This window comes from Rana temporaria, chromosome 2 (genome assembly GCF_905171775.1).
Source record: "Rana temporaria chromosome 2, aRanTem1.1, whole genome shotgun sequence".
NCBI classification, from domain to species: domain Eukaryota; kingdom Metazoa; phylum Chordata; class Amphibia; order Anura; family Ranidae; genus Rana; species Rana temporaria.
This window is the reverse complement of record NC_053490.1, coordinates 370,692,323-370,706,628: the sequence shown is the minus strand read 5'-3', so window position 1 is coordinate 370,706,628 and position 14,306 is coordinate 370,692,323. Positions and strand designations below refer to the sequence as shown.

Sequence of the window (14,306 nt, the reverse complement as noted above, 5' to 3'; positions counted from 1 at the left end):
TGCTGGGGTCAGAATGATTGTCTTTTCTATTTATTTATTTTTAATCAATTTGCAACAGTCATGAGCTGAAAATTTTGTGTGATTGATGAACCCAAAACTCAAACTGTCCCTTTTTTAAACACAGGAGGACATCAGCCTGGACAAGGGTCTGGAAAGTGTCAGGCAGGAGGAGGCCAGGGTGAGTGGCAGAGAGGAGGTGGCAGGAGTGAGTGGCACAGAGGAGGGGGCAGGAGTGAGTGGCACAGAGGAGGTGGCAGGGCCAAGTGGCAGCACAAGGTGCCAGGTGCCTCCCATCTGCCTTCCTACAAGAAGGGCCAGGAGGGATATGAGGGTGAGTGAGGCAGCACTGGCCCTGATTAGAGAGGCACAGGCCACCCTCCAGCAACCTACCACCCCTGAAGAGGGCTATGGCACCCTTGTAATGGCCAAAATGAGCCAAATGTCCGTGGGACAACGCCTCATATTTGAGCCACTACTAAGTTTGATGAATAAGGGGGTGAGGGGGGTACTTACCGAGGACACGGTCATTTGTAGCCACGGCCATCCTCCCCCAAACAGCTTATTCTCAACCTCCTCCTCCACCTTCTTCTTCTCAACCTCCTCCGCCTTCATCTCCTCCACCTTCATCTTCTTCACCTTTATCTCCTCCACCTTCTTCTCCTCCACCTTCATCTCCTTCACCTTCTTCTCCTCCACCTTCATCTCCTCCACCTCCTTCACCTTCATTTCCTTCACCTTCATCTCCTCCACCTTCTTCTCCTCCTCCACCTTCTTCTCCTCCTCCTGGCACGAGTAAACCTTCAGAGGCACAGGCTCCAGCCAAGCGGAGAAGGAAGGCTGCAGAGAAAGCAGCAAGGAAGGCTGCAGGGAAGGCTACCAGGAAGACCAGAAAGTGATGGCCTTGCTTCAAGGTGGTCTGACAGAAGGCAGCCTGCTGTAGTACCACAGACTTGGGACATATTTCTGACCTGCTGCTGTTCATGACCTCTGGGAGTCCAGGACCAGATTGGCTCCCTCCTGTATGTGCTTCTCAATGCCCCAATTTTAGTGTTCACATAGAGTTGCACAAATGGCAGCCGGTTCTTCAGTGCTGCCTTGTATTTATTTTATTTCTATTCTTTACCAGAATAAATGGTCATTTTTTATTACAGTTCATACTTGACTATGTTTTTAATCAACCCAAAAATTTAGCTTGTGAGCAGGCAGGTTAACTTTAAAAAAAATACAAAAGGTCTAATTATAAAGGGACAGATCAGATAAGACCAAACAATAATGTTAAAATTGTGGTAACTTGACACAACAAAATTAAAAAATAAATCATGGAAATGACTAGAAATTAAATAATAATTAAAAATTAAGATCTGTATTTAAAAAAAAAAATCTTTCTTTATAAATTATTCAAAAATATTCATGAGATCAGCATGAAAAATGTTACAAAAAGTTAGTCAGAACTCTGTGTGAATATCAGCAGCAAAAGAAGATCATTTTTGTACCATTCTAAAGATGATTTAAATGCGCAGCATTTAAACAATGCAATATTTACAGCGTGACAAATGTGCTATCTCCATTACGAACGCTACTTTTACCGAAGGTGCGCTCCCATCCCATATTTTATTCTGAGCATGCGTGGGTTTCTAAGCATACACGCGAACGTGTTTCTCGTCGTAAACCAGCCCGACGAGAAACACGAAGAGGAAATTGAGACTCCCGACGAGAAAAAACATACGACAGTTTTCTCGACGAAAAACATACACACGACGGTTTTCCTCTGCAAAAAAAAGCTCTGCCACCAATTTTCTTGATGGATTTTGTCGAGGAAAACGGTCGTGTATACGAGGCCCAAGATGTAAAAAAAACTGTCATTCTGTTCTGCAAATATAGCCAACATTTCTTTGATAGATACAAACATACTGCAGTGAATCGCCCATATATTCTATAGTGGTAGTGCTAGGCACGCCAGGCATTAAAATGCTACATAAAGTAGTTTTCCAGCTTTATATTTCATTTATTTCATGCAACCTATGTAATTTTATCATTAGCGTGCCTATTATTATTAAAAAAGGCAGACACAAGGGAAGGTTACTGTACAGAGATACACTATTGTAGTACAGTTATATTGTCTGAGAAAATATTTTTTTACTGATAGTCTTAATAAAAACCATCAGGAAAAGCAGGGAGTTGCCCAGGAGGCTTTAGACCAAGAAGCATTGGAGATCACATTTTTGTTTTACAGTGGAACCTTGGATTACGAGCATAATCCGTTCCAGGAGAAGGCCTGTAATCCAAAGCACTCGCATATGAAAGCGAGTTTCCACCATAGAAGCCAATGTAAATGAAGATAATTCGTTCCACATTGACTTCTATTGCATGCAATACTGCATGTGGCCAGAGGTGGTGGGGGTGCCGGAGAGCCTCCGAAATACTCGGGACAGTTCGGGGGAACTCAGAAACCCACGGAAAGACTCGGGGACAGCGTTTTTCAGAGTGATTCTGAGTATTTCTGAACTGCTCCGAAACCGTTCCGAGTGTCGCCGGCTCCCCCACACCTCTGGCCAAATGCAGTACTGCACACCACATTAGCTTGAATTCTGCTCGTTTTGCAAGACAACAATCGCAAACTGAGTCAGATTTTTTTTTTTAAAGTTGTTCATCTTTCAAAAGGCTCGTTAACCACATTACTCATTAACCAAGGTTCCACTGTATATATTGTACTTCCACAATTTGTTGGAAGTTGTATTGGAGGCAGCTGTTGGACTGTGAATGTTTGCTTTCCCTCTTTAAGTTGCTTGAAATATATGTGGACTTCTTAATTGAAGATACTAACAGATTTAAAAAAAAGGAATATTAAAACTGGTATGTGAAGAGTCTGTCTTCTGTGTCTTAACAAAAAATAAAGGAAATACACCAGATCGCAACATCTCTATGTACAATCTCAACACCCGATGAATTCTGCCAGGGCTTAAATGGTGCACTGAGCCAATCGCCTTGAATATGACAGTTTAGTAAAGCATTTACCTCCAGACATTGATGCTGAAGCACCAAAAATATAAATGGCGCTAAACAGGCTATACCTCCTGCTGTGAAAGGCCACAGAGCCACTGGTACTGCCATTTAATGTTGTGAAATGAATCTTATGAAGTACATCTTTCACAGGTTCAGAACTGCATAAAAAAACACAAGGTGGTGGCACCCACCCACCATCTTAAAGCAACATTCATGGCATCTTCTTTGGGTTTAGCCTCATATGTTTACAGTGCCAATGAAACGTACATCCACTTTGGAAAACTTGATATCAGTTAATCTGTACTCAGTTACTTTGTATGGGTTAAATGCAGAAAAAAAAGCCATCAAGAACAACAAAAATATGTATTTTATTTCCATACAAACAGCAATAGCATTTTACAGCACAGTGCAAAAAACTGTAAATATTAATGGAAGTTGAAATCCTCCTTTTGTTGAGTAAGGATTAAAAGTCTTAGTCCGTTTTGGATTCTAGAACCCCAGTTGTTACTTCTTCTAGTAGAGAATAGGCTATTGTAGGCAGTGGATCAAATAGTTGTTTCGTTGCTCCTGAAGGTGATGGAAGGTAGGGGAAAACAACATAAAAAGTAGAATAAAAAAAAATATATATATAAAAAAAAAAAAAATCAGTTGTGGTTATTACAGAATGGATTAATGGGGAGAATCAGGGAAGACAAACCTGAATAGAAAAAGAGAGAGAAATTGAAATTAGATTAATCATATTGCAATTATAATAAACTATTAAATTGAAAGATCTACAATGTATGCATACAAATACAGGGCCAGATTCACATACAATTGCGGCAGGGTAACGTATCCCATTTACGTTACACCGCCGCAAGTTTTTAAGCGCAAGTGCTTGATTCACAAAGCACTTGCCTGTAAACTTGCGGCGGCGTAGCGTACATCCGTCCGGCGCAAGCCCGCCTAATTCAAATGGGGCGTGTATCATTTAAATTAGGCGCGTTCCCGCGCCGAACGTACTGCGCATGCTCCGTTTTGAAATTTCCCGCCGTGCTTTGTGTGAAATGACGTTGCACCGACGTAATCTTTTGAACGGCGACATGCGTTACGTCCTTTCCTATTCACGGACGACTTACGCAAAAAAAAAAATGTAAAATTCGACGCGGGAATGACGGCCATACTTTAACATGGGCAGTCTAAATATAAGCCACGAAATAGCAGCTGTAACTTTACGCCGGGAAAAGCCGACTAGCGACGACGTAAGAGAATGCGACGAACGCGCGTACCTTCGTGAATCGCCGTAAACAGCTAATTAGCATACCCAATGCGGAAACCTACGATCCGAAGGCGTACGAAGCTGTACGCCTGTCGGATCGAAGGCAGAAGCCGTCGTATCTTGGTTTGAGAATTCAAACTAAAGATACGACGCGGCAAATTTGGTGTTACTGCTATATTTAAAATGATTGTAAAGTCTGTTATTAAAAAAAAAAAAAATATATATATATATATATATATATATATATATATATATACACAAATATATACTTACCTGCTCTGTGCAGTGGCTTTGCACATAGCAGCTCAAATCCTCCTCTTCTCTGGTCCCTCTCTGGGGCTCCTGGACCCTCCCTCCTTTTAAGTGCCCCCACAGCAAGCCGCTTGCTATGGGGTCACCTGAGCCAAGCCACAGGTCCCTGTGTCCATTCAGACATAGATCCAGGGCCCAGCCATTCCTCACTCTTATTCTCATTGGCTGGCTGACTTTGATTGACAGCAGCGGGAAGCCAATGGCATCGTGCCGCTGTCTCAGCCAATGAGAAGGGGAGTCTTGGGCAGCTGAGACATTCCTACAACATCACTAAATCTAGATGGGGCTCAGGCAAGTATTATGGGGGCTGCTGCACACGCATTAAGAATGCGTTAAGCTAAAAAGACCTTCTACCTTTATAATCACTTTAACAATCACAGTTCGACCACCCATAATGGAGGGTCCTACTAGGGTTGCCACCTGTCCGGGATTCACCCGGACAGTCCTGGTTATGAATCATGTGTCCAGGTTTTAGGCAGGCTGAAACCGGACACATTATTCAGAACGGACTGTGGCTCCCCAAGTAACAAAGATAATTACACACAAATCTATTGCTGTTCGGGAGCTGCAGGCAGCTGTCTGGGGGCAGGTTTGGCATCACTAGGGGCAGGGTGATGATGTCAACAAGAGCAATTTGGCCACACCCACTGTTTGCTGCGGCACGCTATGCGCACCACATTACTACACTCCTTGGGGCGCCAAAAGCTGTCCCTGGCTGCTAAAGTGTTCGGGGTTTAGATTGAAGAAAATGTGGCAACCCTAGGTCCTACCCTTTCAGCAAACGTTCACATTTGGCACATGTGTTGGATTGAGTAGTGGAGCCAATTAGGAAGATTTCCCCCTGTGATGGATGGAGTCACATGAGGACTTTTTTCACTTTGAACACAGAGTTTGTCACAGTGGGGTAGATTTACTAAAACTGGTGTACCCAGAATCTGGTGTGCATGGTAGCCAATCAGCTTTTAACTTCAGCTTGTTCAATTAAGCTTTCACAATAAAACCTGGAAGTTACACCAGATTTTGCATCATGAAGTTTTAGTAAATAACCCCCAGAGGGACACCATTCACTTTGCTGCAATTTATCACATTGCTTATTTCTATTATTGTTCACCACATTGTTTTGTTCCATTAGAGATTAGTGCAGCACTTGTGTTTATGTTATATTCAATAATGTGCAAGCTGCTTTTCTGCTTTTCACACTCTTTTTTGTATTCTCATTTGCTTGAACCATAAGCGTGATTTCATTTTGAAGTTTATTTCTTTATAAGATTTGAAAATGATCATTACTACACCAAGACATGTTTTTAAACATGTTGTTAGGCCCCTTTCACACGGGGCGGATAGGTAATGATCTGTCTCTGTATGTCCGTAAGCTCAGCGGGGATCGTTCCGTAAATCCCCGCTGAGCCGGAGGCTGACAGGGCAGTCCCCGCACACTGTGCAGGTACCGCCCTGTCTTTTCTCCACTCTCCCCTATGGGGGTATCGGATGAACACGGACCGCGTGTCCGTGTTCATCCAATCAGGTCCGCAGACGGAAGAAAAAATAGGATCTTCTTCCGCCTGCAAAATCGGATCTTTGCAGAGGCGGGTGATTACGGGTGTCAGCGGATGTTTATCCGCTGACACCCGCAATCACATAGGGACCAATGTATGTCCCCTTTTCATCCGCAAACGGATGGATGAAAAAGCAGACATACGGTCCGTACGTCTGAAAGGGGCCTAAGAGTACACAACTATAATAAAACATCACTACCTGATTAAAGGTTTTGGTTGACATGGGACATTTCTTGGTCAGAGTAAAGTAAAAGCAAAGACGTGCCACTTAGAAAGAGAATCTATCCAGTGACTAGGCCTAAAGTGATATTAAAAGGTATAAGCTAGATTCTGGTAGGTCGCCGCATCTTTGCGGCGGCGTGGCGTAGCGTATCGTATTTACACTACGCCGCCGTAAGTTAGCTAGGCAAGTACTGTATTCACAAAGTACTTGCCTGCTAAGTTACGGCGGCGTAGCGTGAATAGGCCGGCGTAAGCGCGCTGAATTCAAATGAGGGTGTGGGGGGCGTGTTTTATGTAGATTAACTGTGACCCGACGTGATTGACGTTTCTTACGAACGGCGCATGCGCGGTCCATGTACATATCCCAGTGTGCATTGCGGCAAAGTACGCCGCAAGGACGTATTGGTTTCGACGTGGACGTAAATTACGTCCAGCCCTATTCACGGACGACTTACGCAAACAACGTAAAATTTTCAAATTTCGACGCGGGAACAACGGCCATACTTAACATTACTAGTCCAGCTATTTGATGGAATAACTTTACGTCTGAAAATGCCTTACGTAAACGGCGTATCTTTACTGCGACGGGAGCACGTACGTTCGTGAATAGGCGTATCTAGTCATTTACATATTTTATGCCGAACGCAATGGAAGCGCCACCTAGCGGCCAGCCTAAATATTGCACCCTAAGATTCCGAGTTAGGTCGGCGTATCTACTGATACGCCGACCTAACTCTTTGTGAATCTAGCTATATGTTTTTAAAATAAAAAACATGTTATACTTACCTGCTCTGTTTTTGCAGAGAGCAGCCCTATCTTCCTCTTCTCAGGTCCTCCCACCAGCATTCCTGGGCCCCTCCTCCTCTCCGAATGCCCCTATAGCAAGCAGGTACTTGTGCATGCTCGCTTCTGAGTGCCGCTCTATGTGCCCATAAGGCCCCTTTCACACAGACGGATAGAATGGTGCTTTTAGCTGCAGACTTTACCGCAGCTAGAAGCACACAATGCTTTCCTATGACATCATTCACATACTACGGTTACCTGCGGTTTTTGTTACCCGCGGTTTTGTGTGGATAGTAAAAATAGAACTGGATGCGTCCAGCTGCGAAATCCCGCAGCTATTGGCACATAACCGCAGGCAATCGCAGTGCACTGTGTCAGCTGTGTTTGGTATGAATCTTGAGGGGGAACTCCACGCCAAATTTCAAATAAAAAAACCGCATTGGTTCCCCCTACAGGAGCATACCAGGCCCTTGGGTCTGCTATGGATTCTAAGGGGAAACCCCGTACACAAAAAAAACGGCGTGGGGTTCCCCCAAAATCCATACCAGACCCGTATCTGAGCAGCAGCCCGGCCGCTCAGGAAAGGGGGTGGGGACAAACTAGCCCCCCCTTCTTAACTGTGCCAGGCCGCATGCCCTCAACATGGGGGGGGGGGGGGGAGGTGCTTTGGAGCAGGGGGGCGCCATGTGTCCCCCCCACCCCAAAGCACCTGTCCCCATGTTGATGAGGACAGGGCCTCTTCCCGACAACCCTGGCCGTTGGTTGTCGGGATCTGCGGGAGGGGAGCTTTTTCTGAATCCGGGCGCCTCCTTTTATAAGGGGGCACCCAGATGCCGGCCCCACCCTAGATGAATGAGTATGGGGGTGGGGGGCCGGCATCTGGGTGCCCCCTTATTAAAGGAGGCACCCGGATTCCGATAAGTTCCCCTCCCGCAGACCCCGACAACCAACAGCCAGGGTTGTCGGGAAGAGGCCCTGTCCTCATCAACATGGGGTCAGGTGCTTTGGGGTGGGGGGGCCACACGGCGCCCCCCTGCCCCAAAGCACCTATCCAACCCCCCATGTTGAGGGCATGCGGCCTGGCACGGTTAAGGAGGGGGGGCGCTCGTCCCCACCCCCTTTCCTGACCGGCCGTGCTGCTGCTCGCATATGGGTCTGGTATGGATTTTGAGGGAACCCCACGCCATTTTTCCTGCGTACGGGGGTTCCCCTTAAAATCCATAGCAGACCCAAGAGCCTGGTATGCTCCTGTAGGGGGAACCCATGCCGTTTTTTTATTTGAAATTTGGCGTGGAGTTCCCCCTCAAGATTCAAACCAAACACAGTGCTTGGTATTGGCAGGGATCGAAGCCGGATCCCCGTTCAATATCGCGCCGCAGCTAAACGCAACCGCAGCTAAAAGCACTGTACAAATACAGCTGACCACTGTGCCTGGAGTCTTGAATTCTAGCAAAACATAAACATGCTTTTAGCTGCGGCAAAACATCCGTTCGTGTGAAAGGGGCCTAAGACACACAGAATGTGGCTTGGCCCCTCCTCACTGGCTGTGAGCTGTGATAAAAAGCAGCAGGAGCCATTGGCTCTCTCAGCCAATCAGGAGGCAGAGACCTGGGAGAGCAGCCGCTCTCATGCCCATTGCTAGATCGTATTGGGGGAGCTGCATACTTTAACCTTTAAAACCACTTTAGCTGGCTGTCTGGTAATGGCAGTGCGGAGCAAAATATATTGTGGTGCCTGACAATTTATAACTGCAAACATAAATATTTACGTTGTACAAGTATTTTATTACAGAAGCATTCTGTCTTTTTTTTTTTTTTTTAACACCCCAGTTTATTTCTTGATTTGTTTCAAAATGCTCATGTCTTTGAATATTCACCTACTCCGATTCAGAGGACTCTTTCCTGCCTGTGTCAGTGACACTCATAGGTATGTTTGTGCCCCCATTTACTTGTCCCTGTATGCTTTGTTTTTCTCTACCAGAAGGCTTCTGTCCAAGTTCGTTATGGATCTGATTAATAACAGAACGCTGCTTCTTCAGAATTCCTGTAACAAGCAAGCACAAACGTAAGCATTTGGTGTCTGAATATAAAGTACCCCAGCTCCGTTTAGTTTTTCTTACCTTTCTGTGGCTGAAGTGCTGCTGGTTTAGGTGATGTGTCAGGTGGGGCCATTGGAAGTATCTCTCCATTAGCTATTATAGTCTTTTCAGGTGCAGGGTTATCTGTAGCATTTGAGGGAATAACAAGATCTTAAAACCAAAATGCCAAAGTGCATTTTTTTTATCAATAGATTTTTATTGAAAGTATTTAAATAACAATACATAATGTCATTGTCACGTTTAGTCATTTGTAACCAACTTAATTACACTGGTTCATAAGGTTGTTCGTAAAATAATACAATATTTGATAGTCCATACCAGCCTACACCTAATTGGTTCAAAATTCAAATATTTTAAGCAACAGACAGCATGGGTTCATTAAAGCGGAGCTCCACCCTAAAGTGGAACTTCTGCTCATCGGATTCCCCCCCTCCCCTCCGGTGCCACAATTTGTACCTTTCGGGGGGAATGGGGACAGGATACCTGTCTTTGACAGGTATAATTTCCCACTCCCGGGAGTCCGGGCGCGATGCGGCAGTGACATCACCGCGGGGCTCCCTCCTCCCCTGGCCACCGGGTTAATAGGAGAGAGGAGCGGGGCCTCGCGCATGCGCAGTAGGGTTCCCGGTTTGAAGCTGAAAGGCTACACTGCTGGGTTCCCTTACCCGCAATGGCAGCGGCAGTGTTGCCTTTCGGCTTCATGCCCTGAACCCTACTACCGACATTGAGGGGCAGCAGGACAGGTAAGTGTCCATTTATTAAAAGCCAGCAGCTGCAGTATGTGTAATTTTTTTTCCCCCCGGACCTCCTCTTTAACTTCTTGGGCCCAGATTCTCAAAGGAGATACGATAGCGTATCTCCAGATATATAGCAGGGGTAACTTTACGCCGGGAAAACCCTTACGTAAACGGCGTATCTGTACTGCGTCGGCCGGGCGTACGTTCGTGAATTTGCGTATCTAGCTGATTTAAATATTTCTTGGCGTAAATCAGCGTACACGCCCCTAGCGGCCAGCGTAAATATGCAGTTAAGATCCGACGGCGTAAGAGACTTATGCCGGTCGGATCTAATACAAATCTATGCGTAACTGATTCTATGAATCAAGCGCATAGATACGACCGCTCAGACTCAGAGATACGACGACGTATCTGGAGATACGCTATCGTATCTCCTTTGAGAATCTGGGCCCAAGAAGTTAAAGAGGAGGTCCGGGGGAAAAAAAAAGTACACATACTGCAGCTGCTGGCTTTTAATAAATGGACACTTACCTGTCCTGCTGCCCCTCAATGTCGGTAGTAGGGTTCACGGCGTGAAGCCGAAAGGCAACACTGCCGCTGCCATTGCGGGTAAGGGAACCCGGCAGTGTAGCCTTTCAGCTTCAAGCCGAGAACCCTACTGCGCATGCGCGAGGCCCCGCTCCTCTCTCCTATTAACCCGGCGGCCAGGGGAGGAGGGAGCCCCGCGGTGATGTCACTGCCGCATCTCGCCCGGACTCCCGGGAGTGGGAAATGATACCTGTCAAAGACAGGTATCCTGTCCCCCATCCCCCCGAAAGGTGCAAATTGTGGCACCCGTACTTGGGTAAATGGGAGGAGGAAATAGGCCCCCTACAGGGAGATAAACATAGGTATACGATTTTGAAGATAGCCTGTTGCGCCTCTAGTGATATTAGGACAGTAGAAATGTGCTACAAATTAATAGCAAGATGGTACATTACTCCACAGAGAGCACATAAATTGAATATAGAGGCCCCCCCCCCCAACTTGCTGGAGGGGCTGCGGCACCCCTGGGACTTTTGCACACCTATGGTGGGAGTGTGAGAAGATTCAGGTATATTGGGGGAGAATAATAGACAATATTTATCAAATAACAGGGGAATGGATTCCGAAAGAGCCGTGGAAATGTTTGTTCCACGATACAGATAAAAGGATAGCCCAATATAGGAACACCTTGGTCCCCCATATTTTGAACGCTGCTAAAAGTCTGATCCCAAGACTATGGCGAACTCCAGAAGCTCCTATTATGAAGGAATGGGCATTAAAAATTGATTGGCTGAGCTCAATCGAAGAAACAATACACAGAATGGAAGACTCTCTAGTAGCACATAACCATATATGGGAGAAGTGGGCTGAGTTAAAAAATCACGAATATGTGTTGTTGATGGAGGGTTAAAGGCATAAGGTACTGGGGGAAACTAGGGAGGGGGATGAGATAGGAATGATTAAGTCCAGGATGGATGGACGCGTGAAGGGGGGGGGGGGAGAGAGGGGGGGGGGTAGGACTTTATAATTGTTTTTATTAGGAGAGGGGGAGGAAATATATGCTTTGAATTATCCTGGAATTGAAAGGTGGAGACACCTATTGTACAATCTGTTATATTAAAACATTGATAAGTAAAAAGATAATATACATGTGGGTGCGGTGTGGGGAATTCTGAGATTGGAATGCATTAGTGTCTCACTGACACTTCCCTGCGCTGCTCTGCTCATGGGGGAGGGAGTCAAGTGCCGGCAAACGAGGCTTCGAGTGCCGCTTGCGGCACCAGTGTGGGGGGTTGCCTACCCCTGGCCTACAGGCTTGGAAAGATCAATTTGTAAATTGATAGAAAACTGGCTAAAATACAGAATTTGGAGAGTAGTGATTACTGATTCATACTCTGAATGATCTAGGGTTGTTAGAGGGGGTACCCCAAGGTTCAATGTTGGGACCCTTACTTTTTAATATATATATATTATATATTGGATCTGAGATTAAGAGCTCATTTACACTAGCTTTGGCTTCAACACACATTAATGGCTAGTTTAAACTTGCTTCAAAACAAGGCTTCGGACAGGCTTTGTTAAAGCTCTCTGAACACCAGTCAAAGCCCCTGTCACTAAATAAAATCTTTAGCTTACAGTCCTGTTTACACCTGCTTTTGCTTTGCTTTACTTCACAAATTATACCCCATGTAGCTTTAGTGGTGCTTCAAAGCGTCTTCAAAGCCTCCATAGAAGTCTATGGCAAAGCTCGCTTTAAGCCCCACCGAAGCTCCATAAAAGCCCTACCAAAGCCTTATCGAAGCCCAAGTGAAACCTCATCAAAGTACCAAGCAAAAGCAAGGTGTAAACAGGACTGTTAACTAACAATTTTATTTAGTAAAGGAGCTTTGACTGGCGTTCAGAAAGCTTTAACAAATATGCAGTTCAGTTTTGGGAACCAATTCACGGAAAATACATCTGGGAACTGGAGAAAGTGCAGAGCAAGGCTGTTTTTTTTGCCTTACTCTGGTTTAACTGTGGGTAGGGGACTGTGCACAGTAAAACCTTGGTTTGAGAGTAACTTGGTTTGAGAACGTTTTGTAAGACAAGCAAAATTTGTTAATAAATCTTGACTTGCTATACAAGCAATGTCTTGATATAAGAGTAGCGTCATGTCACAACTGAGTATAAAATAGAAGCGAGGCGCCTCTAAGCGTAGCAATATGGTTACATTTAATGAAGGTACAACATTTAGCAACTCACATGGTTGATAATTAAAACAGGCACATCTAAGTATGCAGGCATCCAGGGTGAAGCCGTCTACATAGACCATTCTCCTTACCGCCATTGATGTCGGATCTTCCACTAGCGGTTCAAGCCTCGCTTTCAGATCGCTGTACTGCAGGGTAGTCTTCCCGGTCACGATTGCAGACTGATAGCGGTGAGGAGGACAGTCTATGTGAACAGCTTTACCCCGTATGCCTGCATACTTAGATATGCCTCTTTTAGTTATCAACCATGTGAGTTGCTACCTTCATTAAATGTAACCATATTGCTACACTTAGAGGCGCCTCTCTTTTCTTATATACTCTGTAGCTCCTGCTGGATTTTGCTTCTATTCCCCTTTGGGAGGCTTCCATTTGTGGATATTTTATGGTTACACAACTTATCACATTGCTATAATCTTTTTATATGGACTATAAACTGAAGGACTTATGAATAAATGTTTGTGGAATGAATCGTTTAAGTTTCCATTATTTCCTATGGGAAAATTTGCTTTGATATACAAGTGCTTTGGATTACAAGCATGCTTCTGGAACAAATTATGCTTGCAATCCAAGGTTTTACTGTATATGGGATTGTACTAGATAGACTTGTTTTTTTTTCAACAGACTTATGCCGCGTACACACGATCAGAAATTCCTACAACAGAACCGTGGATTTTTTTCTGACGGAATGTTGGCTCAAACTTGTGTTGCATACACACGGTCACACAAATGTTGTCGCAAGAACCGTCAAGAATGCAGTGACCTACAACACTACAACGAGCCAAGAAAAATGAAGTTCAATGTTTGCATACAGACGATTGGAATTTCCGACAAGAACTTTTGTTGTCGGAAAATTTGAGAACCAGCTCTCAAATTTTTGTGGTCGGAAATTCTGACAGCAAATGTCCGATGGAGCCTACACATGGTCGGAATTTCCGACCAAAAGCTCACATCGAACATTTGTTGTTGGAATTTGCGATCGTGTGTACGTGTAAGTAACTATGGGCCAGATCCACAAAAGGGATACGCCGGCGTATCTACTGATACGCCGTCGTATCCCTGTTTCTATCTATGGAACTGATCCACAGAATCAGTTTCTCATAGATAGGCAGAAGATCCAACATGTGTAAGGGACTTACACTGTCGGATCTTAGGATGCAGTACCTCGGCCGCTGCTGGGGGCATTTCTCGTCGAAATGCCGCGTCGGGTATGCAAATTAGCACTTACGGAGATCCACAAAGCGGTTTCCCTTTGTGAAGTCTCCGTAAGTTGTTAGTTTGCAATCGCAAAATTAGGGCTACTTTTACATAGTGTAAAGTTAGTACACCATGTAAAAGTAGACCCTTCTTTCCCGCGACGCTGTCCAATTTTTTTTTACATTTTTTTTTTCCCGCCGCATCTCTTTTTTTCCCCGACGCAACTTTTTTTACCCGGCGTGATTCACAAAACTCGGCGTAACGTAATTTCGCGCAATGCACGTCGGGAAAATCGCGTCGGGAGCATGCGCAGTACGTCCGGCGCGGGAGCGCGCCTAATTTAAATGGGTCTCGCCCCATTAGATTGGG

At 45.2% G+C, this 14,306-nt stretch overlaps 1 protein-coding gene across 5 annotated transcripts in view; it reads right to left on the bottom strand.

Moving 5' to 3' along the window:
- Window positions 1–3,352: 3,352 nt before the first annotated feature.
- LOC120927225 (cadherin EGF LAG seven-pass G-type receptor 2-like) overlaps window positions 3,353–14,306 on the bottom strand; it is a 180,149-nt gene continuing 169,195 nt past the window's right edge. Inside the window, exons 34-36 of one of the 5 annotated variants that reach the window (XM_040337761.1) lie at window positions 9,254–9,355; window positions 9,015–9,177; window positions 3,353–3,700 (exon numbers count right to left, since the gene is read on the bottom strand). In XM_040337761.1, coding sequence (XP_040193695.1) covers window positions 3,673–3,700; window positions 9,015–9,177; window positions 9,254–9,355 — 293 coding nt within the window. In that variant the 3' untranslated portion in view covers window positions 3,353–3,672. Of the gene's footprint in view, window positions 3,701–9,010; window positions 9,178–9,253; window positions 9,356–14,306 lie in introns of all 5 variants that reach the window. The other 4 variants (XM_040337762.1, XM_040337763.1, XM_040337764.1 and 1 more) reach the window with 4 other exon arrangements.